The sequence below is a fragment of the Podarcis bocagei genome (genome assembly GCF_964188305.1).
Source record: "Podarcis bocagei genome assembly, chromosome: 7".
Lineage (NCBI taxonomy): Eukaryota > Metazoa > Chordata > Lepidosauria > Squamata > Lacertidae > Podarcis > Podarcis bocagei.
This window is the reverse complement of record NC_138132.1, coordinates 70,561,086-70,588,725: the sequence shown is the minus strand read 5'-3', so window position 1 is coordinate 70,588,725 and position 27,640 is coordinate 70,561,086. Positions and strand designations below refer to the sequence as shown.

Genomic DNA, 27,640 nt, shown 5'->3' with positions numbered 1-27,640 from the left:
AACATGCGACAGCACACAATTTTAAGTGTGGGTGGTTAAATTTTAAGTTCAGCGTATATACCACACTATCTCTATACTTTTTTTTTAAGCACCTATATCAAGGTTCGATGATGTGCATATTTATTTAAATTCATCAATTAATCCATTAAAAAGAAGTCAATTTAATATGTTTGGGGTGCTTTAAACCTCGCAGTGGGTTGGACCCTGGGAAAAGCTTCCAACGACGATTCTATGAAGGCTACCAGCGCACGCATGCGCATCGGAAGCCGGCAAGCGCAACAAGGGCGGGGCCAAAGGGGCGGGGCCAAAAGGCAGAGGCGGGGCCTGTTCTCTTATTCTCTCTCCGGCCGTTGTGCTGAAGCTTCTCTTGGCCTTTCGCTTGGTTCTGCTCCTCCTCCTCCTCCTTCCCCCTCACCTGCCAAGGGGACACGGGCCGCGCGAGCCGGAGCCCGGCCAAGGAGCGCGCTGGCTGGTTCCCTGCCTGCGCGGCCTAATGCGGTTGCTTAGCAACGCGGAAGCGGAACTACAGCTCCCGTCGCCCTCTGGCGCATGCGCTTCGGCCTCGTGTCTTTTTTTTTAATACACCGAGTTCTGATTGGTCGCCTCTCCCACGCTCGTTCCGCCGCATGCGCGCGGCCGACTCGGGCTCCTCACGTGATTTCCGACCTCCAGGACCTTGTAAGTAGCGTCTCTACGGTTGTCGCTTTGAGGTCGTGTGAGCGCGCCGAGTTGCCTTGCGCGGGTTTGGGGAATAGCAGCTAAGGGCTCAGGCAGCAGGTACAGCTCGCCACGCGGGGGAGAAGCCGGCTGCTTCAATCAGCCCCTTTTCTCGGAACCATGTGGACTAGCTCCTTACTTTATTTTGAGGGGAAGGAGCGTAGCTCAGTGGTTGAGCATCTGCTTTGCATCTGGAAGGTCCCAAGGTAGGGAGTGTACGCTATGTGAGACCTTGCAGAGCCGCTGCGGATAGATAACTGCTAAATTCAGGGTCGCCGCCTGTCCTGTATAATACAGGATTGTCCCATATTTCAGTATAAGATGCTCTCTCTGTGTGTGTCTCTCTTACTCTGCCAAGTTAGGCATCCTCTCCAAATGCATGTGTTCGAAAGGGTGTGAGAAAGGTCATGTATTTAAGCTGTGGGTAGCCAAGCACAGACAGATTTACAACTTCGTGAATGTGGGTGTGTGAAAAATTTCAGAGACGCCAATAGATTGTAATAGATTGCTTTGAATTCACTTCAGCACCAGCTGGGAAAAAAATAATAACCCCCCCCCCAACTGCTCTGCCCGATCCTGTCCTATATTTTGCCAGAACAAAGGTGGCAGTTGTAAATGGACTGGTGGTCTGACTGTATAAAAAGAGCTGTCTACATTTCTGGGTTAGGGATAATTGAGGAATAGACCACAAGGATTCTGTGCTCTCATTCCCTGGGCTTAACTTCTATTCCACATCCCCCTCTCTCATTTATTTCAGAATTGCAGAAATTTAGGTAGCCTGGTTCCTCATTTCATAACTGTAAGCTGATGGCTCTTTTTTCTTTGTTTTAATATGAGACTGCTACTGAGTGTTGGGATCTGATTTGTTACCTCTGTTTCCCCTTCTCTACAGGAACCAGACATCATGGTTCAGCTGGGTAAGTGGGATTACCGTACTTTTCACCCTATAGGGCGCACTGGCCCATAGGACGCACTTATTTTTTGGGGGGTGGGGGGAAATAAAGGGGGGAATTATTCCCCCCACCCGAGCTTGCCGGGCTGGGGGCGGGGGAAGCCCCAGCTTCCCCCGACCCCAGCCCCCAGAACGGGTTCCGGGAGCGACGGCGAGGTTGCATTCAATGGTACCATTGTTTAAAGGACGTGGGTAGCGCTGCGGTCTAAATCGCTGAGCCTCTTGGGCTTGCCTATGAGAAGGTTGGCGGTTCGAATCCCTGTGACAGGGTGAGCTCCCGTTGCTCGGTCCCAGCTCCTGCCAACCTAGCAGTTCGAAAGCACGCCAAAAAGTGCAAGTAGATAAATAGGTACCGCTCCGGCAGGAAGGTAAACGGCGTTTCGGAGTGCTGCTCTGCTTTGTGGTCCGTTGCGCCACATGACCCGGAAAAACTGTCTGCGACAAACGCCGGCTCCCTCAGCCTGTAAAGCGAGATGAGCACTGTAACCCCAGAGTCATCTGCGACTGGACTTGGCTGTCAGGGGTCCTTTAACTTTACCTTTTTTTACCATTGTTTAAAGACTGAAACGACTTAAAAATTAACTGTAACTAAACAGATATTTGGTACTTCTAGGCGGGGTGGGGTGGGGTGTAAAAACAAAAATCAGCATTTATGAGTGATATATATTGCAGATGAAGAAAAGCACTATGGAGTTGGTGGTCATCACTGCCTCCATTGGGAGCGAGTTCTACAGCTTAACTGTGCTCTGTGTAAAGAAGTATTTCCTTCAGCTTGTTTAACCACTGGAGGGAAATCTTCAATAAATGCAGGGTTTCTGTTGACATTGCCTTTGCACGGTCTCCCTTCCAGGGCACTGCCTCCTGAAAAAGTACTACAACGCGCATACCGTCATCCGCTTTGCTATGGGTGGCTGCGCCAACAGGCCTTACTTTCGGATCGTGGCTGCACAGAACAAGCGAGCCCGGGACGGGAAGCACCTGGAGCAGATTGGGTGCTACGACCCGCTTCCCAACGACCACAATGAGAGGATCGTTGGTGTGAACTTCGAGCGGCTGAAATACTGGATTGCCAATGGCGCCCATCTCACCAAGCCCGTCGAGAAACTTCTGGGTAATGCCACCTGGTTACCTTCTTTTTTTGGGGGGGGGGGATGTTGCTCCTGTTTTGTTGTCGCTTTCTGTGTTCCCTTACTTAGATTGACATTTTGCTTGTTGAACAAAGCATTTATACAAAAATTAAATGTGTTTTATATTTTGAATGGTTTCCCCACCATGCCAAACTCCTGCATTATTTTAACCTATCCTTGTGGTGGGGTTTTGCTGAATAAAATTCTGATTATTGTACAGTTATCCATTGAACTTAGGCAGTTCCTGATAATGATGATTCGTAAAATCATACGAGGGTATAAGGGGCCCCAGGGCTCCTCCAATTCAACTACCTTCAATGCAGGATTTTTTTTTCTTAATCCTCCCGTTTATTTTTAAGCTGAAAATTTGTCTGGGGGAACAAGTGGAACAGAAAGCACAGCGTGCTTCCTGATGTCACGGGCAACCAGGCAATCAGTTCTCTCACAGCTTTGCGCTTAAGCCTAGCGTTGGGGAAGCTGTATCTTTTTGGACTCCCAACTCCCATTATCCCTAACCATTGGCCATTGGGTCAGATGAGAGTTGTAGTCTTAACAGCAGCATGCACCCCTGACATATGACTGCAAAATTTTCGGTACATTTTCTGAAGGCGATGAACTCCAGATTTTGTGTGTCCTGACTCTCCCCACCGTGCTATGCTTTAGACAGTTGATCTCGAGACATAATGCAGGGAAGGAGAGCTTCAGAACCAGGGATGAAATGTGGCCCTCCAGCCCTCTGTATCTGGCCCTCAGAATTCTGCCTAAGCCACATCCCCTCACTGCTCCTGCTTCACACTCTCAGGTGTCTGGCTTGAACTCTGATAATGTGTCTTTGCTTAGCTTCCTGGATGGAGGATAGGGAAAGCAGCCTATTGTGCAAAGGTAATAACTGCACAAATTGCTCCAGCCGCTTTTGCCTCTGGCCTCACGCACCATTCATACATGCCCCCTGGAAAGTTGACCGGAAGCGAATGTGACCCATCAGGCTGAGAGAGGTTCCCCCACCCTTGCTGTGAAGAGTATAGACAGCAACAGCAAAGTGCCTTTTCTTTCCTCCGCCCAGGGCTTTCTGGATTCCTCCCCCTGCATCCGATGACCATCACAAACGCCGAAAGAGTGAGGAAAGCACAAGCCCAGCAGGCTGAGAGGGCTGCTCAGGAAGAAGCAAGCCCAGCTCAGAATGAATAAAGAGCAAAGTGTGGGGCTCTCGCTACCAGCTCCTCGAAGGCAGTGCCAGGATGAAGGACCGCCTGTTGTGCATTAATACATTAATGCTTGGATGCTGTGTGCCATTTTGATTCAAGGTGGCAGAACGAAACATCACTTTGGCATGACTTTTCCCGTTTTCTGGGATAGGTTTGGCCACCTCTCGAGATACCATTGCCAACCTTGGGATGAAGGTTTCTAAGATGAGGCATGCATTGATGTTTGAACTCCAGGCACCATTTGGAATTACCATAGCGTACTGAAACATTTTGGGTGTGACTTCACCCATTTTTTGGCATGAGTTCATACCGCCTCCTGAGATATTGCCACCAAACTTTGCATGAGGGTTCCCAAGTGGGGTGGCAGTGGTTTTTGTTGATGTTTGGATCTGGGCACCAATTAAGAATCCGGAAGGCTGAAATGTGTGTTTCTTGTCACGGAATAGAGCAAATGTGCATTTATTTGTGCCTTACTGAACACAGATAATGACCTGGCCTCCTATTGATATTTATTCCATCAATGTCAAGGGTGGGACCCAACGTTAGTCCTACTCAATAGCAGACTCACTGAAATTAATGGATATGACTAACAGATCCATTCGTTTCAGTGGGTCTGCTCCGATTAGGATTTAACTGGATACAACCCTATAAATATATCTCATCTGAACAGTTACTCCTGAGCAATTTTTACACTTGCGTCAGATTGATGCACAGTTAAAACTTACAGAATTTCTTGCCAAAAGGTTATGCCATGAATGCAGACTGCTATATATTTTGGAAAGTTGCTTGTCTGTTCATTTAGCCACCTCTTAAGGTACTGTCACAAATTTGGCACGATGGTTCCTGAGATCAAGGAGCAAGTTTTCTTCCATGTCTGGATACAGCCAGACACCTTTGGAATCACAATGGGGGACTGAACCCTGCACTGATTTCAACCACTGATTTAAAAACTGCACTGATTTTTGTGTGTGTGTGTCTTAGAATTCCTGCACAACACGAGGTACGAGGCCCCTAGCAATAAAATTAAATAACATGGTTTTGGAAGTAGTTGCTACTGCTGAGTCTTCAAGCTGTATTGTGACGATATGACATGACTGCTTCGGTGGTAATGCAAATTATTAGCAACTTACACCACTAGTAGGAGCAGGTTTCTTGCAGAATAAGAGGAAGCGGCAAGTGGGTCAGAGAGAAAAACTAAACATTACGTGCAATCATTTAATTGGAGTCAGGAAAAGGAATTATAAAAGATGACCAAGAATGGATCAAGCCCCAGTTAGGAAAGAATGTGAAGAGGAGAGACTTTAGCTTTCAAATCTCTATTTGCTGGAACTCTTTTTCTTAGAGGTAGTGATTGGAGGGAGCGGTTCGGCGGCGCCCAGAGCTGGGACTTTCACCCCTTTCTGTTTCAGCAACTGGTAAAAGCCTAGACGCTCTGTTATTATTTTCTGGAAGACAGATCCACAGAGGAGCTTTCTGTTAGAAATGGAGGCAGCTATTCCATCCCCCCATCCCGCTTCTGCATTGCAGCCACAGTGACAATCTGACTTCCACATGGTTACTTTTACCTGTAAGGACTCTAAAACTTCATCGTCTGTGATTTCGGCCTGGGGAGACTTGGTGCCAGGGGTGCTGTAAGATGCCTGGATGATTCTACTCCGAAACCTTTCAAACTTTCAGTGAAAAGAAGGGCGGGGGAATGAAGTGGACAGTGCCTTAGTTCAAAAATTAGAGAATGTCATTCCTTAGAATCAAAGCTAATGCAGTGAGGCAGAGGTCTCTCCCAGGCAACCAGTCTATATTCGTCCTGACACACGTGCACAAAGATTCCGAGTAGGACCATTGCTTATTCTGATTTCTTTGGGAGAAGGTTGAACGACATTGCACCAAGCAGTCCTTATCGCTCACTTTCCAGTGGATATCCCTGTCACTTTCCTTACAGCAAAAGGTCTGGTTTTCCCCTGGAAGTGGGTTTATTGCACAAGAACACCAAATCCACCTGAGTTGCACAATCTGGATTTCCCAGCACGTGACTGAATCGCACCCCTGAAACAGGGACGTTCTGGAAGCGGCCAGGATTCTCGGTTACTCATTTGCAAGAGCCATGTTTCATGCCATTTTCAAATTTTTGATTTGTTTCCATCTTTCAAAGAGCACTAGAAACTTCAGTTCAGATTTTTATCCATTTAAAATAGCAGGGCTTACCCCAAGGAACTCTGGGAAGCGGAAGAGGAGCAAATGGGGTACAGCACCACAATAAGCAGCTCACCCCCACCTGCCTGCCTTCTTGCTTACATCCAGCCCTGTGGATGGCCCTGGCTGTCCAATTCCTTCTCCTTAGCCCTAGCGTTGCCCTTGTGTTGCAGAAAGGAGGATGCAGTCAAAACTAGATCTGGCTCTGCTTGTCACTGGCAGTGGCTGCAGCTGTCACTGGCTCTGGTGCCACGTACTGCCTCCCCACCAGCTCCAATGGGCACCAACCACCAGACTCTGGGAGCTGCCGTTTTGCAGACCGACAGAATTCAGTTCTGTTCCTGAGGTACTAGTGAAAATACTTTGGGCCTGTGTGTAGACATAAACGTACATTCATAACATTACATGCGCATATGCATGTAAGCATGCAAGCATGCATTAAACAGAGAAGGTCTTGGGTTCAATCCCTGGCAGGTTGCACTGGGCACAAAACTCCTGGAGAGCCTCTGCCAGTAGACATAGACCAGGGTTTCCCAAACTTGGGTCTCCAGCTGTTTTTGGACTACAGCTCCCATCATCCCTAGCTAGAAGGACCAGTGGTCAGAGATGATGGGAACTGTAGTCCCAAAACAGCTGGAGACCCAAGTTTGGGAAGCCCTGGTGTAGACAATACTCAGCTAGATGGACCAACTGCCCTGCCTTTGTTTTAATTGAGTTTAGTAGCGTATTTTTGCACTGCTGTGGTGAAGGGTTGATAAGAAATGCAAATGTTAATAACGGTAATAAGAATGACATAATAGCAATAACAGGGGTGGTAGTAGTGGTTGAAGAAGCCCTGCGATCTGTGGAGAAGATTACCCTGGCACTGATGCTCTCCAGAGTGACTCTGGTTTGCTGCTCTGCCCGCTGCAAGATCTCCAGCTGTCTCTGCAGGTCGTTCTGCCGGCTCAGCTCGTTCCCAACATGGTGCTGATTCAGTAACAGCTCGGCCTGGAGCCGGTTGACGTTGCTCTGCAAGTCATCAATCATCTGGCTCTTGTCAGTTAGTTTGGATTCCAGATCAGCGAGGTCCTGCGTGGCAGGAGAGGAGAAAGATAGAACTGGTAACAAAGAGTAAGGATGGAGGTTTTGATTTGGTCTGCTTTCTAATGGGAAACTACCTAATTTGCAGTTCCCAGACTAATAAACAAACCGAAACGCAGCTATCCTTTGAAAATCCACACTGTGCCGAATTTTTCTCCAGCCAAACACTGTGCGCAACAATAATTGAAATGTGAGAGGAGAGTGCAAAATGGCTGCTGTGGGGGCACGGCATATCAGAAGATGGCTGCTGTCGTGGGACAGCTTGGGCCAATCATTATCTCTCAGTCTAACCTACCTCGAAGGTAGGATAAAAGTGGAGAGAGGGAGACACGTATACAGCTCCTTGGGCTCCTTGGAGGACAAGTGGGATAGAAATGTAGTAATTAATAAAGCAAAAAACAAAACAGAATAATGGCTTGAATGTAAGAGAGGCTGAGGCTGTAGAAACAAGAATGGCGTACGAAAAGCTCAGTCTCTTTTGCAGGTGCCTTAGGAGTTACAGGCAAGCACACTGGTGCCCATGGGCACCACATTGGAGACCCACAATAAGAACTTAGGAACCTGCTTTGTGGATTCAGTTTGCATTTAGTGGCAAAGCCACCTGATTTGCACTTTCTGCAACAAGAAATGAACTGAAGCACAGTCCAGCCACTGAAATTCACACTTCCCCAAATTTTCCAGTGCAGTTCCCCAGACAGGTAAGGTGTGGGGGGAAATGCATACGCTAGGGTGCAGCGCACCTGCAAATGCATATATATGGGGAAATATAATTTTAAAATGCCTCAAATTAGAGGAAAATGCATGCAACAATGGGCATATTAGGAGAAATTCAAACGGAAATGCTGAGGAAGTTCATGAGGACTCCCCGCCACCCCCGACACACACAAAAATTGCAAACTGATGTGGAAATGTGGAGAAGCGAAGTTTAAGACCGGAAAAAATGAGAGAAACCAAAACTGAGATATTCGCCCTCCCTACTGGCAGGGAGCAGCAACTCACCTGCCTGAGATTGTAATTCTCTCTCTCGATGGAGCCCATCATTTCGTCGTGCTTCCTCTCCTCTCTCAAGTTGCTAAACTAAAATAAAAAGGCAAGCATGAGAAAGGGCTCCATTTAGTATGTTCACGGCCCGGCGGAAATCCCAGCTGGAAGGTACAGCCCGTAAGAAGACAGGAAGCTTCCTTAGACTCAGCCAGAGCACAGCTGCATCTAACTCAGTATTGCCTTGATTACTTAAACTGCAGAATTCGCTCCCACAGGAGGTAGCGATGGCTGCCAACCAATTATTTAGGGTTAGACCAATTCATGGAGAAGGCTGTCAATGGATCCTAGCCACAATGGCCATGCTCTGCCTCCGTAGTTGGGAGGCAGTAATGCTACTGGAACACCAGTTGCTGGAAACCACAGGAGGGAAGGAGTGCTCTTGTGATTTTGGCCCCTGTGAGAACAGGATGCTGGACAAAATGGACCACCGGCCTGATGCAAGAGCAGGGCCCTTGGTACGTCCTTATGTCTACTCCCATCTGCCAGCAGCTCTGCAGGATCTCGGGCTGGGGACCTTTCCAGCACTGCCTGGAGATGCTGGGGATTGAACCCAGGAGAATTCTGCTTGCAAAGCGGATGCTCTACCACTAAGCCATGGCAACTTCCTCCAAGTGCCACGTGAACCTCCAGCCAGCCACAGACCTGCCATCTCACCATAAGGCCATGAAGATCTTAGCAGCAAACCTGCTAGAAACATGTAGAGGGGCCAATCCATTCTCTCAGCCCTCTCAGGGACCTAGGAAGTTATCTTATGCTGAGTCAGACTACTGTGGGAAAATGATTGCTTGTACATGAGAGCATGAGCAAAGTTCTTATTGTTGCAGGGTGATTTCATAGCTAGAAGCATCCTTGGAGCATGAACAGCGCGTGAACAGCTCGTGCTGTCCTATATGATTGGCTAACGTAGCATGGCCTGATGCTCGCATAGTCTAGTGCGAATGTCCTTATCTGCTGGCTAGAACAAATTGCTTGGCTTGTATTTTGTATCTTTCTGATTTCACACAATAAAAGCTGTGCTGCATTAGCCCGAGGAGCAGCCATATTTCGGAACCTATCATGGTGTGAGACTGATTTTTCTTTGGATGCCGAGCTGCAACTCGACAATTGGTGCCCCGTGTGAGGCTGACAGCATCTGCAGCCATTCCAGTTACGCCTCAACTACAGTTTCCTGATCATCTTAAATTGGTGGATTTACAACAAATTCTTGGACAGCTGAATCGGATAAAGAGTTATTTGGACCTGCTCACCTCCACTTTGTCTCCACTATTTTCTGCCCTTAAAGAACACAAGAATCCAGCGGACAAGATCACAATCACCTCTGCAATGGAAGAGGCTCTTCCACAGCTGTTCCAGTGTTTCCTGGCACGCTGAAAGGCCATCTTCATCACTACTGCATTGGCCCCCCTTTTCCCTGGGAAGCCACTTCAACCACCAAACATCATTACAGTTTTGCTGCCTCTTGTTTGGGAAGTGAGCCTGGCTTTGAAGGATGCCCTCGCTGGACTGGCATCGCTTGGGTTTTGCCTCCTAATAGCAACCATCCCATCTGTGTCATCACGCTTCATTGGGCTTGGACTTTTGACTCAGCAGTACAAGGAGCAATACATCAGACTTATTTACAGCAAATGGGCTCCTGTATCTGCAGAAATGGTTGTGTGACTTCTTCTGGATTGTGGTTTTTACATGCCAATAATCGAGCCACGAAATACCACGCAGGTTGCTCGGAAACAGCCATTGGAATAATTTACCATTCTCATCCTTATTGGCATCACTTGGATTTTACCCCCCATATATATATATATATTTTTTTTTCTCTCCTCCCTCAGGAGTCCTGCCTTATGATGTGTTCCCCTGAGCATGTACAGAGGGCTGTCTTGGAACTATTGTGGACTCTTGGCAAGGGAGGGGGTGAGGGGATTTTAGTGTGTTCCAGTTGTTTCATTCTTGTGCTTTGGCATGGTTCCCGGACAGAAAGCAAGTTGCAAGTTGCAATATGGTTCTTTAACATGGCCTGCGAAGACAATGGGCTCTGTTCTCGACCTTGTTGCAATCTTTTTAGTTACAGCAAGCGGAATATGCTTGGCTAGTGCCCTTTAGCTGCTGAGAAAAATGATTTTAAAAAGCTTCTCAAAGCTTTCAGCCTTTTTTGGGTGGTGATATTCTAGCATTCCAGTAAATGCTTTATGTAAGATTAGCAATAATATGAAGGACAGTCGTATAAGTTTATCACCTGTGTTTTGTTGCTTGCAGAAATAGTGTCTTATTGTTTTCGTTTTAATCATAATAGCAAAAAAATTTTAGGTCATTATCCATATTGTAATTGGACCTATGAGTATGTTAATGGATCTTCTTATTTTTTTTATTACCACTATGAGTGATAGGCCAAAAGTCTCAGTTAATAATGTCACAACTTACATGACTTATGACCAACAGGCTGCGTGTATAGATTTTTATGTTTGGTTGGACTGGATGAGAAAGAGCAGTAAATCTACATGTTTGCTTCAATCTGATTTATGGTTTTATTCTGTGGCACAAAAGCCTACAAAGAAATCACCTTTGCCTTTTCTGGAACCTACACTCTAGGAATACTGATACCCCTGATAGATAAGCTCCCAGAGGTTCGTTTGCGTAACAGAAGGGAAGTATAATCACCTATTTCTCATTATACAGGAACAGCCATCTCTAGATCCCTTTCTCCCTCTTTAGGTGTAGGGATGAATTACCGTGATTTGCATAAATTGGCAAACTGGACAGAAAATTTGTTCAATTCCACCATCTTGGCTTTAAAAATGATTAACAAAGAAATGTCAGAAATAAGAAATGTAGTTCTTCAACATCGTTATGCTTTAGATGTGATCCTTGCTTCTAAAGGTGGAATTTGTGCTTTAATTCATTCTCATTGCTGTATGTATATAACCGATCAATCGACCAATATCTCTGCTACTATTGATTATATGGAACAAATGATAGCTCATAATCCTTTGAATCCACCTGAAGGTTTTGATCCATGGGATTGCTTATTTCTTGGTTGCCTAATGGATTATGGTTAAGAAAAATATTATTGATTGTAATTGCATGTATTGCTGGCTTCATTATGGTGTGTTGTTGCATTCAATGCATACCCTCTTTGACTTCCCAATGCACTGCATGGTGGTACCGACCACGGCCCACCACAGGGGTTACAAGAGGAATTTATGTTGCAAAGTGTAGACGCTTAGGCAATGAAGTATACGATTTGGACTAATGGTCCCTCTTTTCCTCTAATAATATAAACAAGAAAAGGGGACATGTGGGAAAATGATTGCTTGTACATGAGAGCATGAGCAAAGTTCTTATTGTTGCAGGGTGATTTCATAGCTAGAAGCATCCTTGGAGCATGAACAGCGCGTGAACAGCTCGTGCTGTCCTATATGATTGGCTAACGTAGCATGGCCTGATGCTCGCATAGTCTAGTGCGAATGTCCTTATCTGCTGGCTAGAACAAATTGCTTGGCTTGTATTTTGTATCTTTCTGATTTCACACAATAAAAGCTGTGCTGCATTAGCCCGAGGAGCAGCCATATTTCGGAACCTATCATGGTGTGAGACTGATTTTTCTTTGGATGCCGAGCTGCAACTCGACAGACTACTGGTCCAACTAGCTCAGGATTGGCTGCATGAATGCCAGTGGCTGTCCAGGGTTTCAGAGAGGAGGCTGTTCCAAATCCTTATCTGGAGATAGCGGGGATTGAACTGGATACCTTCTCTTTCTCCAGTTAATTTTTATCTATTTTTACAAATCCATAATGAATTAAACAACTTTAATACAGTGGTACCTCGGGTTACAGTTGCTTCAGGTTACAGACTCTGCTAACTCAGAAATAGTACCTCGGGTTAAGAACTTTGCTTCAGGATAAGAACAGAAATTGTGCAGCAGCAGTGGGAGGCCCCATTAGCTAAAGTGGTACCTCAGGTTAAGAACAGTTTCAGGTTAAGAACTGACCTCCAGAACGAATTAAGTTCATAACCCAAGGTATCACTGTACAACTTTTTAAAAAATAAATAAATAATGGCTTCCCAGATGTGCCAATAATTAACCCTTATTGCTGCTTATATTTCATAATTATCTCTAATTCACAATTTCCCCTTTTGTACTTGTCCATTCATTTGTCAATTCCTGCTTGTACACTAGTTAACATTTCCAATGTTATGAAGTGAGGATTGCTCATCCGTTTATCAATCCACATTAACCCATTAATTATTATTTCTGAAACAAAACCTTCATTTCCCTCCATCTGTGTATATAAAAAACTTAATCATTCCCACCCCGTAGTTGTTTTCCATTCGATTCTTAATTTGTAACAAATTCACATCAAATTAATTTGAATTCCCTACATCTTTAAAAGTGTCCTGGAGTGGAGACCTTCCTTACAGAAAGCAGGTGCTCAACCACTGAGAAACGACCCCCTCCTCACCATCTCATGCATTCAGCTATTTAAGAGCACGCCTTAAAAAATTAAAAGAATTCTCAGCCTTCCCCGCAATCCAAACCCAGCAGAACTGTGTAAACCCCCCAATCAACATACTTTATTAGACATGGCTTCCAGCTGAGCTCCCCGCTCCCTCAGCTCCTTCTGCAATGATTCTCGCTCTGCGTGAACTTTCCTGAGCTGGGATGCCTCAAAGGATAGCTGCCTTTGCAAGGAAGATAACGCGCCTAGGGAATCAAAAGAAAAGCCCATGAATGTGATCGAGGCCACCCAGCATGGATCGCCAGAAACTCTCCACTAGCATGAACCCTCTGAATTAACAAGAGAGGGACCTGCAAACCAATGTTGCTGTTTTGTTTTTGCCTTCTTGCAGGCATGCTCTCGTCCAATGGACAACCAATCCCAATCCCAGGAAACTCCATTCCATTCCCCGTGCCCTGGTTTTCTTTTCTTTTTCCAACCAACACTCAGCAATCCATGGTTGCTGGGCATGCTCAGCTCTCATTGGGCTCTTGAGGAGGTCACCCGCTTAGGATTCCAAAATGATTGTTTTGCATTTCAACTAACCTCAGGGTTCCACTGAGCATGCTCACAACTCCCTCTTGTTTCTCAGTGGCCTCACCTTAGTTCCATTTCAATCAGTGCCTACAATGTGAGATTGCCTCCAGAAGGGGTGACTCTTGGTTCCCCAAGGAAAATATTAGCCAACCCATTTCCATATATATATATATATATATATATATATATATATATATATATATAACCATCTCAGCTTTCCAAAGTTACCCTTGGCCATGTCATAATCAAATTTCACTTTCTGCAGCTCGTCGTACAGCTTGTTGTTCATCCTCTGGAACTCGAGAAGCTTGCTAAAAAGGAGCTCCTCTTCCGATTCTTCCGTATTCACTTCTTCGTAAGACCCACTTTCCACACGCATCTCTTCCTTGCCCTCCAAGCGTACCTTTTCCTGTATTTCAGAGTACTGTGCAGAGAGAGCACAAAGAAAGACTGGGATGCCAAAGTAAGGGCATGGGAGAAAGCCAATTTTGTTCGCGTTTTAACAGGAAACTACCCAATCCGTACTTCTCAAAGCAACACGTGAGCTGGAACACAATTAGCCTTTGAAATCTGCACTTCTCCAAATTTTGTACTGCGGCTCTCCAAGCAAGAAAAGCATGCAAAATATGCACACCCTAAGGAGAAGATTTGCATAGAAATGCATACCTTACTGAAAACAGCATTCAAAAATGCATTATAGTAGGGGAAACTGCATCCACCCCCCAAAAAAGGGTATGTTAGGAGAAATCCACACAAAAATACTGGTGAATTCTCATTAGAATTTAGGGGTTGTTGGGGGGTTTTTTTCCTTCAAAAGTGCAAATTGCTGTAGAAATGTGCAGAACCAAATTTACAACTGGAAAATGAGGAAACTGGCCTCTGCTAGGTTCCTCTACTCAAACATTTCCCCTTCTTCCTCCATTTCCCCTGCCTGGATTAGACCTTTTACTCACCAACGAGTCAGAACTTTAGGGCACAGGTCCTGGGACCCCACAGAGTGAGCAGATGGGCACCCGTTAAATGCAGCAGCAGGTCGGACCACATTTGGAAGTAAGCAAAGTGATGAGGATGACTTAGGCACATAAAACCTTTCTTAAACCAAGCCAGAAGCTTGCTCCACTTTGTTCAGCATTGTCTACATGGACTGGCAGCACCTCAAGAGGGTGACCTGGAGACACTGGGGATTGAACCTTCTAAAGGAATAGGGTCCTTAAGACCAGAGTCTAAAACCACCTAACTTCACCACTGCTGACTCTGACCCTGATAAGGAGGGTGCCAGCCAGGTCAGTTTGGACACTAGAGAATGAGGTCTTGCTGTGGCCTGGGGGAAAAGCAGGATAGCAAGGGAAAGGGACTCCCAAGGGCCAGTTAGGCAATTCTGGGGGCCACAACTGAACCACAGGTCAAAGGGTGCCCATCTCTAGCTTGAGGAGGGGGCAGGGTTCTGCCCAGCCCCATAGACATTCTGTACTTCTGCAAATCTTTGTGTGTTCCCCATACCTGCAGAAACTTCCCCTCTTTTGTGTGGACGGTGCTGTTTCGGCTCTATGGACACCAGAGCTTGGGAAATGAATTTGCTACGAGTGTAGAAAATTTCTCCCCAACTGGCCTTTGGGCTCACCTCTTTCTCCAGCTGCTCCAGTTCATTCTGATCCTTCAGCAGCGTCTTGCTAAGGAGAGCCATCTTGGAGTCCACCTGTTTATCTGTCTGGGCCACCTCCAATTTCAACCGCTCCAATTCCTGCCGAAATTCTTCCGGGATGCTCTTCTGCTTCATAAGGACCGGCAGAGAGACACCTCGCCTGCGCAGGTTTGGGTCACTCACTTGCACCGCAAGTTTTTCTTCCGGTTCCTTTTAAGGAGAGGGATAAAAGATTCAGAAGGCACTGAAGCCCTTCCAGTAACTTGGGGAAATGCTGCTAGAACTTGCAAGGTTATCTCAGAACTGTTGTAGGAAATACTGGGCACAGAGGATGCAAAGCATAGGAAGCATAGGGACTCTGCCTGCCATTGACTCTGGCTGTACCTGCCACTGGCTTTGGCGCCACCTACTGTTGGCCTCCAGGCCTTCCATCCTACCAATCCCTATGGGCACCAGCCACCACTGAGGGCGAATCCACCAAGCATATCTCCAAGCATTTGCCATTAGCACAGAGGCTGTGCATTCACTTGCCCTGCTCTCCCTTTAGTTGGATTGCAAAGTAAGAGCCCCTGGCACATATAGAGGCTTACAGAATTACACACAGACAGCCAATGTAGTGTCGTGTGGTTCGGGATCCTTCTTTTCATAGAACTGCAGAGTTGCAAGGGACCTCGTGAGTCATCTAGTCCAACCCTCCGCAATGCAGGAATCAGAGAATCATAGAATTGTAGGGTTGGAAGGGACCATGGGGATTATCCAGTCCAACACCCTGCAATGAGGTAGCTGCCAGTGGTCCCCCATGGCTCGTATCCACTAGGAGCCTCTCTGTGTTCAGTCCCTTGGATCCCATTTTTGTGGCGCTCCCTTCCGGTTGAGGTCAGGCAGGCCTGTTGAATGTCCAGTGCTTCCTGAATTTTTTCTTTTCCAAAGATTATCTCAGCAGGTTGTTCAAGTGAATGCTGATTTCATAGTTTTAACTCACATTTAGTCTTACTGTATAGCGGTTAAGCGACATGCAAATTGTTGAAATGAAAATTTAAAAAACAGTGGTTCATGTGCCAAACTAGGACCCGGGAGACCCGGGTTCAGATCCCCACTTGGGTGTGAAGCCTGCTAGTTAACCCTGAGCTAGCCTCAGCCTCTCAGCTTAACCTACCACTCAGGGCTGTTGTGAGAGTAAAATGTGGAGCAGGGGAGAACCACGTATACGCCAATCTCAGCTCCTTAGAGGAAAAGCAGGACAGAAAGGCAGTAAATGAATAAACAGAGAAGAAGGACTGGGCCAACCTTCTGGGCGGGTCTCTCCACTGGGGTGAGCTCACCCCCCTGCTGGGCCTGGTCCAGCTGCATCTGCATCACTTCCAGCTCCTCCCGGAGGACTGAGATCACGTCATCCTTGCGGACGAGTTCTGCTTCCATCTTTTGCAAAGTTGTATCCTGGGGGGGGCAAGGGGGGGAGATATGGGAACAGCCAGGTTGAGACCTCAAAGACACTTCCTACAGTTGCATGACATGGGTGCCCCACCAGGGCAATAAACACTTTGTCCATTTACATGGCAAGGGTGGGGAACCTCAGGTTACAGGGCAAATGCAGCCGCCCAGGCTGTTCTTCCTGGCCCTTGCAGCACTCCTCGGCCATTCCCCCTTACTGGCCCCACTCTATGCCCTCCTTGAGAGTTTCTGCCTGGCTGGAAGGTGCTCCAGAGCTCGGTTCATGCCTCTTACTTGCCTTGGCAGAGTATGGAGAAATGGATGCTTCTGTACAGAAGCCCTGCTGGAATGTAGGCTGCTGTGCAAAGGGAAAGAGCTGCCCCCGCTGCCCTGCCTACTTTTCACCTCCGGCTGTGCCCCCTGCTGGCATGCGGGCCCCGCAGAAGGCTCTCCACAAGGGAATGTGGCCTCGAGCTGAAAACAGGTGCCCTTGACTGTTATATGGGGTAGGGAGGGAAGACAGCCATGTTCAGATACAAGGAAGACTACTGATGTAGCCCAATATTTTTTACTCTGACAGGCAGACAATCTCCAGGAGCCAGAGATCTTTCCATCAGCTGTATGTTCCCAAGCCCCAATTCATCATGCCGACTTGGGTCTATAAAGGCCCGTGTAGTTCGGGACCCCTATATCTTTCAGAGTGCTTCTCCTGGTGTTGAACCTACTCAGATCCACTGACCTGCACCAGAAGGCCCACTTTCGAGTGCCTCCCTGGAAGGGCACGTAGTGGAAATTGTAGAACTGTATATGCTTTGATAAATAGCCTACACATGGTATAAAAAACTGTAACTACAGAAGGATAGCTCTATTACTCTGGCTGTATTAATGTTTGTCTGATGGAGAGCAGGCTCCAATATGGCAGGCATGCTTTCCGCCTGAGAACGGGACTTAGTTTCCATGCACCTGTAAAACTAAGGTGAGGGCATGGCTCTATATAAGCCTGCGTAATTCATAGGCTTGCAGTTTCCACTTTTGCGTTCTCCCCAGAGGCTGCTGCTGTGACCAAGTAAAGTTGCCTTAAACATCACAACAGTGTGGTTATACTGAAGCACTCCACTACAGGCATGAGTCCCCCCATGCTCAGCATCCAGGGTACCAGGATGGGCCTGGCCAGTGCCAGTGCTTTCCAGTAAGCCTTGCACGGCCCAGTTCCCTGCTCCCTTTCCTCTGCCAAGCTGCTTTGACAGTTACATCCTTACCTTTTCCTGCAGCAGACTGACGTACCATGGGATTCTGCTTCCTTTGCGGGTTTGGCTTTTCAGGTAGACGTCGCCTGTGAAGCCCTCGGTGAAACTTTTCCACTTACGCAACCCAGACATGCTCTGAGTAGATGAGGCTGGACAATCTGTGCGCGCAATGGCAACGGAGTGGAGGAGAGAAAGGCACCGTCAAGGTAGTGCTATGGATCATCTCCGATGCTAGTCCTGAATCTGCTGGGATGCGACTGAAACCCACACGGGTCTAGCAATCGTCTGGAAGCACCCAGGGTGCCATGGGCAATAGTGGAGCCCTTAACGATACATTTAATACATTGCCATTATAAAAAGAAGGCTGTCCTGGGATGTACCGCATCGGAAGGCTAGAAATTGTCCAGCTCAGTTGCCTGAAAAGAGGCGAGTTATAGCAGCTGAAACGAAAGCACTGCACTTTTGTTTAAACATAGCAAAAGCTGCCTGCCCCACACCCCTTTCTGCATTGTCCTGAGATGTAAACTCCGGTTTGCAGCAGGAAGGGGAGGGGAGGGGAGGGGAGGGATCTGTGTGGGAACCAGCAAGTCAGACAAAGGCACTCACATCTGAGGCAGCTCTTTGACTCAAAGATACCTGGTCTCTGAAGTATCAAGTTCCATTCTTCCAAGGAGAGCTGGGAGGACAGACCTATGGTGCTGATGTTGCAAGGCAGGTGGCCTTTGGTTATCTCATTCCCTGCAAGGAGAAGGGGGCGGAGGAGGAGGAGGAGGAAGGAGACGGTTACATGGGTCTTTCACACACACAGTGCATGGAAATCGCCAATAATGGAGGCACCACTTTTTCAGTTTAGACAGCATGCAGCATGCAGCAAAACAAAACCTTCAGCTCTCAGCAGGTTGTTGGATGATCACAACTCCCCTCTTCCCTGACCACTGGCCATGATAGTTGAGGCTGGTGGGAACTGAAGTCCAGCAACATCCTGGAGGACCACTGGTTCTCATGCCCACCCGAAGAGACATTTTGGACGTGAGAAGATTATGGAAGAGGGGCAGATTAGGGTTACAACAGCACTTAGCAAGCTCAGGAGTCGGTTATCTGGAATGTACGTCAACATCCTGACAGTTCAAGTAAGATTTTCTTGAGTTCAGTTAGGATGCCTTCTTGATTGATGATGGATGGAAAGGTGCTCATTAAAGTACTTTGATGACTGCTTGCTCCTAGCTACTGCACACATCTCACCTGCTTGAGTGCAGCCCCCAGAGCAGGGTGGGGAACCTTTTTCATCCCAAGGGCCACATTTCCTTTTCAGCAACCTTCTGGGGGGCCACATGCTAGTGGTGGGTGAGGCCAGAGGCAAAACTGGGTGGAGCGATAAATGTAAACTTTTGCGGTAGACTAGTCTCTATAGGCACCCCCCCACCTCTCTCTATCCTTCCTGTGTGTTGACGAGGGTGGAGTGTAGGACTAGGGCAGAGTTTCCCAAACTTGGGCCTCCAACTGTTTTTGGACTACAATTCCCATCATCCTTGAACCACTGGTCCTGCTAGCTAGGGAAAGGAAAGGAGATGTTAACAGAATACAATGATGCATCTCAGCCAGACAAAAGCACACATGCAGGTACACAGCAGGGGTGTGGGCTGTGAACAGGATGTAGCCTGGAGAGAGTCCCAAAGGCCCAAAAGAGAGGCTTGAAGGACCATCTTTGGTGCTGGGCTGAGGTTCCCCATCTCTGCACCACAGAAAAACACAGCCCATTGCTCCACCTAACTCAGGGATGGGGAACCTGCTGCCTTCCGTATGTTGTTGGACTCCCAGCTCCCACCACTACTTACCATTGGCCATGCTGGCTGGGGGCTGATGGGAGTTGCAGCCCAGCAGTGCCTGGATGGAGAACCATAGGTTGGGGAAAGCTGTCTTCCAGCCCACTACACCACCCTGGTCTCCCACAGAGACTGCCTCTTCCTCTTGAGCCTTACCAAGGTCAGATGTTGAAGTAGCTTTGTGGCTGTACCTGGGGCACCCAGGGCGCATGAGGAAGGATTTCCACAGTTCCTCCTCGGGCATGTAGGGAGACCTTGTAGGGCTCGCCAGCTGTTCCTTAGCCTGGGGAAGGAGAGGAATTGAGGGTGCAAAGGAGACGAAAAAGGAGGCACCACATCGGCAACCTCTGCTGTTAACGGCATCCTGCACTGAGCAGGCAGGGCTGGACTAAATGATGTCCAGGGCCCTTTCAAATTCGTGCTAGGATTCTGCTCGTATCAAGGCTTTGCCTACCTGCTTCTCATAGTACTCCCTCACTGCTTGGCCTGCTTTGCTGGAGATGGTTTTGCCGCTGGATGGAGGAGTCCACACCGGATTGTTCTGCTGCGACTGCTGCCGCTGCTTCCGTTTGCTCATTTCCTGCAGCACTGTGAAGCTCTTCCTCATCAAGGTGTCGCGTTCCTCCATGAGGGCAGCGGCTCAGTTGCTCCCGTTGCAACAAAGGGGTAAAGAGCCCTGCAAAATTTAAAAGCCCGTTATGAGAAAAAGAGACCTTCTTATTGTCAGATGGGGTATATAGGACTGAACAAAGACTGTGAGCCTATGCACACTGTGTCTGTGGATAGACACCCCCCCCACACGCCTACTGAACATGAGTGGGACATACTTATGACTGAGACGAGCTTGGCTGCTGGATCAGGCCAATGGCTAATCCAACCTGGACCACGCGCTTGTCATCTGAGGCCCTTCTCTACATCCCCCATCCCAGAGAAGTTTGGAGGGTGACAAGAGCCGGGCCTTTTCTGTGGTGGCTCCCCGATTGTGGAACACTCTCCCCAGAGCCATCATTACATGTCTTTAGGCACCAGACAAAAACATTATTCTTTACCCAGGCCTTTAGCCACTAAATAACCTCTAGCCTGTGGAAAGTGTGTTGGAGAGGACTGTGATGATGACTATTGCCTAATTAGGCTGTCTGTACGTATGCTTTTTATGTTTTTTATCATGGATGTTCTGTAATGTGTTTTTAATGTTGGACATAGCCCTGGGATCTTTTGATAGCTGGCGATATAAAAATTGAATTCACAATAATAAAAGTCCAAAGTCCTGTCTTTGGAGTGGCCAACCAGAAGCCCCTGGGAAGCCTGTCAGCAGGACCGGAGTGAAGATATACTCTCTCCCAGCAAAGGGTATTCAAGAGGTCTACTGCCTTCGACAGCAGAGCACAGCTGTCTAGTAGCCACAGGTAACCTTATCCTCCACAAATAACATCACTACCACTCTTAAAGCTTACCTTTGAGTAAATGCAGTTAGGAACGTGGCATAAAGCAATCTATTTCAGGGCCGCAAGGTTTAGTGGCTAGATGAACCAATCAAATGTTTTTGTCGATCCGTCTGGAAAGACAAATTATAAAATGGTGGGGCTGAGTCAACAAGGAGAGACCCACATTTCTTTCCTTTTCCAGCTGTTTTCGATGTGCTAGTATGTTCTAACAACTGGAAAAGAAGTGGGGGGGGGGAGAGAAGATTACAGACAGCCTGTCCTAACATGCGACAGCACACAATTTTAAGTGTGGGTGGTTAAATTTTAAGTTCAGCGTATATACCACACTATCTCTATACTTTTTTTTAAAGCACCTATATCAAGGTTCGATGATGTGCATATTTATTTAAATTCATCAATTAATCCATTAAAAAGAAGTCAATTTAATATGTTTGGGGTGCTTTAAACCTCGCAGTGGGTTGGACCCTGGGAAAACCTTCCAACGACGATTCTATGAAGGCTACCAGCGCACGCATGCGCATCGGAAGCCGGCAAGCGCAACAAGGGCGGGGCCAAAGGGGCGGGGCCAAAAGGCAGAGGCGGGGCCTGTTCTCTTATTCTCTCTCCGGCCGTTGTGCTGAAGCTTCTCTTGGCCTTTCGCTTGGTTCTGCTCCTCCTCCTCCTCCTTCCCCCTCACCTGCCAAGGGGACACGGGCCGCGCGAGCCGGAGCCCGGCCAAGGAGCGCGCTGGCTGGTTCCCTGCCTGCGCGGCCTAATGCGGTTGCTTAGCAACGCGGAAGCGGAACTACAGCTCCCGTCGCCCTCTGGCGCATGCGCTTCGGCCTCGTGTCTTTTTTTTTTAATACACCGAGTTCTGATTGGTCGCCTCTCCCACGCTCGTTCCGCCGCATGCGCGCGGCCGACTCGGGCTCCTCACGTGATTTCCGACCTCCAGGACCTTGTAAGTAGCGTCTCTACGGTTGTCGCTTTGAGGTCGTGTGAGCGCGCCGAGTTGCCTTGCGCGGGTTTGGGGAATAGCAGCTAAGGGCTCAGGCAGCAGGTACAGCTCGCCACGCGGGGGAGAAGCCGGCTGCTTCAATCAGCCCCTTTTCTCGGAACCATGTGGACTAGCTCCTTACTTTATTTTGAGGGGAAGGAGCGTAGCTCAGTGGTTGAGCATCTGCTTTGCATCTGGAAGGTCCCAAGGTAGGGAGTGTACGCTATGTGAGACCTTGCAGAGCCGCTGCGGATAGATAACTGCTAAATTCAGGGTCGCCGCCTGTCCTGTATAATACAGGATTGTCCCATATTTCAGTATAAGATGCTCTCTCTGTGTGTGTCTCTCTTACTCTGCCAAGTTAGGCATCCTCTCCAAATGCATGTGTTCGAAAGGGTGTGAGAAAGGTCATGTATTTAAGCTGTGGGTAGCCAAGCACAGACAGATTTACAACTTCGTGAATGTGGGTGTGTGACAAATTTCAGAGGCGCCAATAGATTGTAATAGATTGCTTTGAATTCACTTCAGCACCAGCTGGAAAAAAAATAATAACCCCCCCCCCCAACTGCTCTGCCCGATCCTGTCCTATATTTTGCCAGAACAAAGGTGGCAGTTGTAAATGGACTGGTGGTCTGACTGTATAAAAAGAGCTGTCTACATTTCTGGGTTAGGGATAATTGAGGAATAGACCACAAGGATTCTGTGCTCTCATTCCCTGGGCTTAACTTCTATTCCACATCCCCCTCTCTCGTTTATTTCAGAATTGCAGAAATTTAGGTAGCCTGGTTCCTCATTTCATAACTGTAAGCTGATGGCTCTTTTTTCTTTGTTTTAATATGAGACTGCTACTGAGTGTTGGGATCTGATTTGTTACCTCTGTTTCCCCTTCTCTACAGGAACCAGACATCATGGTTCAGCTGGGTAAGTGGGATTACCGTACTTTTCAGCCTATAGGGCGCACTGGCCCATAGGACGCACTTATTTTTGGGGGGTGGGGGGAAATAAAGGGGGGAATTATTCCCCCCACCCGAGCTTGCCGGGCTGGGGGCGGGGGAAGCCCCAGCTTCCCCCGACCCCAGCCCCCAGAACGGGTTCCGGGAGCGACGGCGAGGTTGCATTCAATGGTACCATTGTTTAAAGGACGTGGGTAGCGCTGCGGTCTAAATCGCTGAGCCTCTTGGGCTTGCCTATGAGAAGGTTGGCGGTTCGAATCCCTGTGACAGGGTGAGCTCCCGTTGCTCGGTCCCAGCTCCTGCCAACCTAGCAGTTCGAAAGCACGCCAAAAAGTGCAAGTAGATAAACAGGTACCGCTCCGGCAGGAAGGTAAACGGCGTTTCGGAGTGCTGCTCTGCTTTGTGGTCCGTTGCGCCACATGACCCGGAAAAACTGTCTGCGACAAACGCCGGCTCCCTCAGCCTGTAAAGCGAGATGAGCACTGTAACCCCAGAGTCATCTGCGACTGGACTTGGCTGTCAGGGGTCCTTTAACTTTACCTTTTTTTTACCATTGTTTAAAGACTGAAACGACTTAAAAATTAACTGTAACTAAACAGATATTTGGTACTTCTAGGCGGGGTGGGGTGGGGTGTAAAAACAAAAATCAGCATTTATGAGTGATATATATTGCAGATGAAGAAAAGCACTATGGAGTTGGTGGTCATCACTGCCTCCATTGGGAGCGAGTTCTACAGCTTAACTGTGCTCTGTGTAAAGAAGTATTTCCTTCAGCTTGTTTAACCACTGGAGGGAAATCTTCAATAAATGCAGGGTTTCTGTTGACATTGCCTTTGCACGGTCTCCCTTCCAGGGCACTGCCTCCTGAAAAAGTACTACAACGCGCATACCGTCATCCGCTTTGCTATGGGTGGCTGCGCCAACAGGCCTTACTTTCGGATCGTGGCTGCACAGAACAAGCGAGCCCGGGACGGGAAGCACCTGGAGCAGATTGGGTGCTACGACCCGCTTCCCAACGACCACAATGAGAGGATCGTTGGTGTGAACTTCGAGCGGCTGAAATACTGGATTGCCAATGGCGCCCATCTCACCAAGCCCGTCGAGAAACTTCTGGGTAATGCCACCTGGTTACCTTCTTTTTTTGGGGGGGGGATGTTGCTCCTGTTTTGTTGTCGCTTTCTGTGTTCTCTTACTTAGATTGACATTTTGCTTGTTGAACAAAGCATTTATACAAAAATTAAATGTGTTTTATATTTTGAATGGTTTCCCCACCATGCCAAACTCCTGCATTATTTTAACCTATCCTTGTGGTGGGGTTTTGCTGAATAAAATTCTGATTATTGTACAGTTATCCATTGAACTTAGGCAGTTCCTGATAATGATGATTCGTAAAATCATACGAGGGTATAAGGGGCCCCAGGGCTCCTCCAATTCAACTACCTTCAATGCAGGATTTTTTTTTCTTAATCCTCCCGTTTATTTTTAAGCTGAAAATTTGTCTGGGGGAACAAGTGGAACAGAAAGCACAGCGTGCTTCCTGATGTCACGGGCAACCAGGCAATCAGTTCTCTCACAGCTTTGCGCTTAAGCCTAGCGTTGGGGAAGCTGTATCTTTTTGGACTCCCAACTCCCATTATCCCTAACCATTGGCCATTGGGTCAGATGAGAGTTGTAGTCTTAACAGCAGCATGCACCCCTGACATATGACTGCAAAATTTTCGGTACATTTTCTGAAGGCGATGAACTCCAGATTTTGTGTGTCCTGACTCTCCCCACCGTGCTATGCTTTAGACAGTTGACCTCGAGACATAATGCAGGGAAGGAGAGCTTCAGAACCAGGGATCAAATGTGGCCCTCCAGCCCTCTGTATCTGGCCCTCAGAATTCTGCCTAAGCCACATCCCCTCACTGCTCCTGCTTCACACTCTCAGGTGTCTGTCTTGAACTCTGATAATGTGTCTTTGCTTAGCTTCCTGGATGGAGGATAGGGAAAGCAGCCTATTGTGCAAAGGTAATAACTGCACAAATTGCTCCAGCCGCTTTTGCCTCTGGCCTCACGCACCATTCATACATGCCCCCTGGAAAGTTGACCGGAAGCGAATGTGACCCATCAGGCTGAGAGAGGTTCCCCCACCCTTGCTGTGAAGAGTATAGACAGCAACAGCAAAGTGCCTTTTCTTTCCTCCGCCCAGGGCTTTCTGGATTCCTCCCCCTGCATCCGATGACCATCACAAACGCCGAAAGAGTGAGGAAAGCACAAGCCCAGCAGGCTGAGAGGGCTGCTCAGGAAGAAGCAAGCCCAGCTCGGAATGAATAAAGAGCAAAGTGTGGGGCTCTCGCTACCAGCTCCTCGAAGGCAGTGCCAGGATGAAGGACCGCCTGTTGTGCAGGAGAAGCGAGCAGACACAGGCTCCGTCTCTGTTTGCAACATGATAGAGCCACAGCCTTCTTCAGGTTTGGTGACGTGTGGCCCGCCAGATGCTCTTGGACCCTCCTCAACCCCTGCCAGAATGACCAGTGGGCAGGGATTGTGGGAGCTGGAGCCCACTTCCACCTAGAGGGCTGCAGCTTCCCCACCCCATGGCCTAGCTCACAGCCTGACTCGACAGAAGCGTTGTAACACCTGCTAAGAGAGGTACTTCCAGGAACGTGGGATGGGAGCCTTTGCAGGACTGCAACTCCCATGATACCTGTCCACTGCCTTTGCTGCCAGTTGGGCATTTATCATCATCCAACCATCCGCAGGTTTCCTGCTCCCATCTTTAAAAATTCAGTTCTTTCTTCATCTCTTGGCCAGATTTAACGCTCCTCTGGTGTCTGCAGAGTCACTGCCTTGTGAGATACTTTATTGAGGGAAAGGCTTTCCTCCTGGACCACTTTGGCAGAGGAATGTTAATGGACTGATGGGAGGGAAGGGAAGTTTTCCATCTACGCACCTGCCTGCTGATCTGCCTCCTCCCACTAAAAAGGTGCAAAATCCAGCTTTCTGGTAAATAAAAAAAAAAATAAAGTTTCTAGGTCTTGGTATGTTGTATACATGAAAGTCCGAGGAGGCCGAAGAAGAGGTGTGTCTGGCAAAACAACAAAATCATTTGCAGGGGTTAGTGGATAAGATTTGAGGGCCCTGGCCGCCTCTTGGCCGTGACAAGCAGAGTAAACAGTACTAAAGAATCATAGAATTATAGACTTGGAAGGAACCCTGAGGATCATCTAGTTCTGCAGTGTAGGAATAAGCTGATGTCCCATATGGGGCTCAAACCTGCAACCTTGGCACTATCAGCACCATGATCTAAGTAGTCTTGCTTTGTGGGTTTCCTCCTCAGTGGTAGAGCACATGCTCTTTTTCTTTTTGCATTTGGCAGATCCCAAAGGCAGATCAGTCTGCAAAACGGCTTTTATTATTTATTTTGTGAAATTTATACATAGCTTGAATGATTTTTTTTAAGACCTCAAAGCGGTTTGCAAAAAGATAGAACAAAATCAATAAAAATTCACAGCTTCACTTTAAAACATACAAAGCTTAAAATAGTAAAACAGTTTAAAGTTACTTCAACTTTCTAAGCGTCTGGGTAGGCTGGTCTAAACAAGAATGTTTTTGTCAGACATTGAATAAAGTAAAGGCTCAATCTCAGAAGGCAGGAGTCCCAAAGTGTAGGTGCTGCCATAATGAGCAACCGAATTCTTACAAATGCAGAGTCAGACCATTGGGCCCATTCTCTACACAAGTATTTCCCAAACTTGGGTCTCCAGCTGTTGTTGGGCTGCAACTCCCATCATCCCTAGCTAGCAGGACCAGTGGGCAGGGATGATGGGAGTTGTAGTCCAACTACACCTGGGGACCCAAGGTTGAGAAACATTGCACACTGACTGGCAGCACCTCTGCAGGGTTCTCTCCCAGCCCTACAGGGAGATGCCAGGAATTCATAGCATCACAGAACTGTATAATTATACCTTCTGTGTGCAAAGCAGATGTTCTGTTAGCAGCTGGCAAAGGAGGGGTAGAACACTCGGTTAGAACGTAAGAACTTTGCTGATGCAAATCGAAAGGGCCCATCTAGTCCAGGGTCCAGTTCAGTCTCCCCCTCCCCAAGAGGGCAGCTAGATGCCGACAAGGAGGGGATGAATGAAACTGTTATCCCACAATATTGCTTCCAAGCAACTAAGTATTCAGACACATACTGCCTCCATTACTGGACCTCTGGGTATAGGGCAATATATAAATTAATACTTAATAACAGTATATAGCCAATGTGGCTACTAGCCACTGATTGCTTTATCGTTTGTAAATTTGTCTGAAAGGGAGGGGCTAAATTTGTCTGAAGGGAAGTTCAGTGGTAGAGAATCTGCTTTGCATACAGAATATTACCATCAGTGCTTTGTTACTCACCTAAAGTGTCTCAAGGTGATGTACATGAATGGCCATTCAAAACCAGAAAATGCATTTAAAACAAAACTCAAACTAAAGACTGATACATGTGGCAAAGACCCATTCACCCTGCTGGGAAAACCAGCCAGAAGAAAAATGTCTTCATTTGTTTCAGAAAACGCAGGTGTTGGGCACCTGTTGTAACTCAATGTGCGCTATTCCAGATAATGGGTGGCTGTTGTGATGGAATAACAGTTCAATCACCCATTCCCACCATCCTTCTGAGAAATACCCCTCCCCACCCTCCCACTATATATAAAGGTCTGGCGACTTCTGTTTCAGTGTATCTGAAGAGGTGTACATGCACACGAAAGCTCATACCAAGAACAAACTTAGTTGGTCTGTAAGGTGCT

At 47.6% G+C, this 27,640-nt stretch overlaps 3 protein-coding genes across 5 annotated transcripts; 2 read left to right on the top strand and 1 right to left on the bottom strand.

Moving 5' to 3' along the window:
- The first annotated feature begins 534 nt into the window (after positions 1 to 534).
- On the top strand, positions 535 to 4,024 carry LOC308591373 (small ribosomal subunit protein bS16m-like). 2 transcript variants are annotated; one of them, XM_081202099.1, is made up of 4 exons: positions 535 to 678; positions 1,610 to 1,634; positions 2,520 to 2,780; positions 3,860 to 4,024. In XM_081202099.1, the coding sequence occupies exons 1-4, from the start codon at positions 550 to 552 to the stop codon at positions 3,982 to 3,984; spliced, it is 540 nt and encodes a 179-aa protein (XP_081058225.1). In that variant the 5' UTR covers positions 535 to 549; the 3' UTR covers positions 3,985 to 4,024. The 2 variants fall into 2 exon arrangements, with proteins under 2 accessions (XP_081058225.1, XP_081058226.1); XM_081202100.1 differs by lacking the exon at positions 535 to 678 and adding an exon at positions 702 to 777 and having other exon boundaries at positions 3,860 to 4,019.
- Positions 4,025 to 5,202: 1,178 nt separating this feature from the next.
- Positions 5,203 to 21,432, bottom strand: LOC308591460 (coiled-coil domain-containing protein 27-like). The gene is made up of 14 exons (XM_081202228.1): positions 21,381 to 21,432; positions 20,943 to 21,043; positions 19,943 to 20,164; positions 19,645 to 19,771; positions 18,272 to 18,403; positions 17,678 to 17,823; positions 16,275 to 16,424; positions 14,967 to 15,197; positions 13,574 to 13,769; positions 12,884 to 13,014; positions 8,274 to 8,351; positions 7,050 to 7,262; positions 5,567 to 5,671; positions 5,203 to 5,446 (listed from the first exon to the last, which is right to left on the bottom strand). The coding sequence occupies exons 3-14, from the start codon at positions 20,114 to 20,116 to the stop codon at positions 5,318 to 5,320; spliced, it is 1,812 nt and encodes a 603-aa protein (XP_081058354.1). The 5' UTR covers positions 20,117 to 20,164; positions 20,943 to 21,043; positions 21,381 to 21,432; the 3' UTR covers positions 5,203 to 5,317.
- A 240-nt stretch (positions 21,433 to 21,672) lies between these two features.
- On the top strand, positions 21,673 to 25,874 carry LOC308591127 (small ribosomal subunit protein bS16m-like). 2 transcript variants are annotated; one of them, XM_081201741.1, is made up of 4 exons: positions 21,673 to 21,873; positions 22,806 to 22,830; positions 23,716 to 23,976; positions 25,054 to 25,874. In XM_081201741.1, the coding sequence occupies exons 1-4, from the start codon at positions 21,688 to 21,690 to the stop codon at positions 25,176 to 25,178; spliced, it is 597 nt and encodes a 198-aa protein (XP_081057867.1). In that variant the 5' UTR covers positions 21,673 to 21,687; the 3' UTR covers positions 25,179 to 25,874. The 2 variants fall into 2 exon arrangements, with proteins under 2 accessions (XP_081057867.1, XP_081057868.1); XM_081201742.1 differs by lacking the exon at positions 21,673 to 21,873 and adding an exon at positions 21,897 to 21,972.
- Positions 25,875 to 27,640: the final 1,766 nt, after the last annotated feature.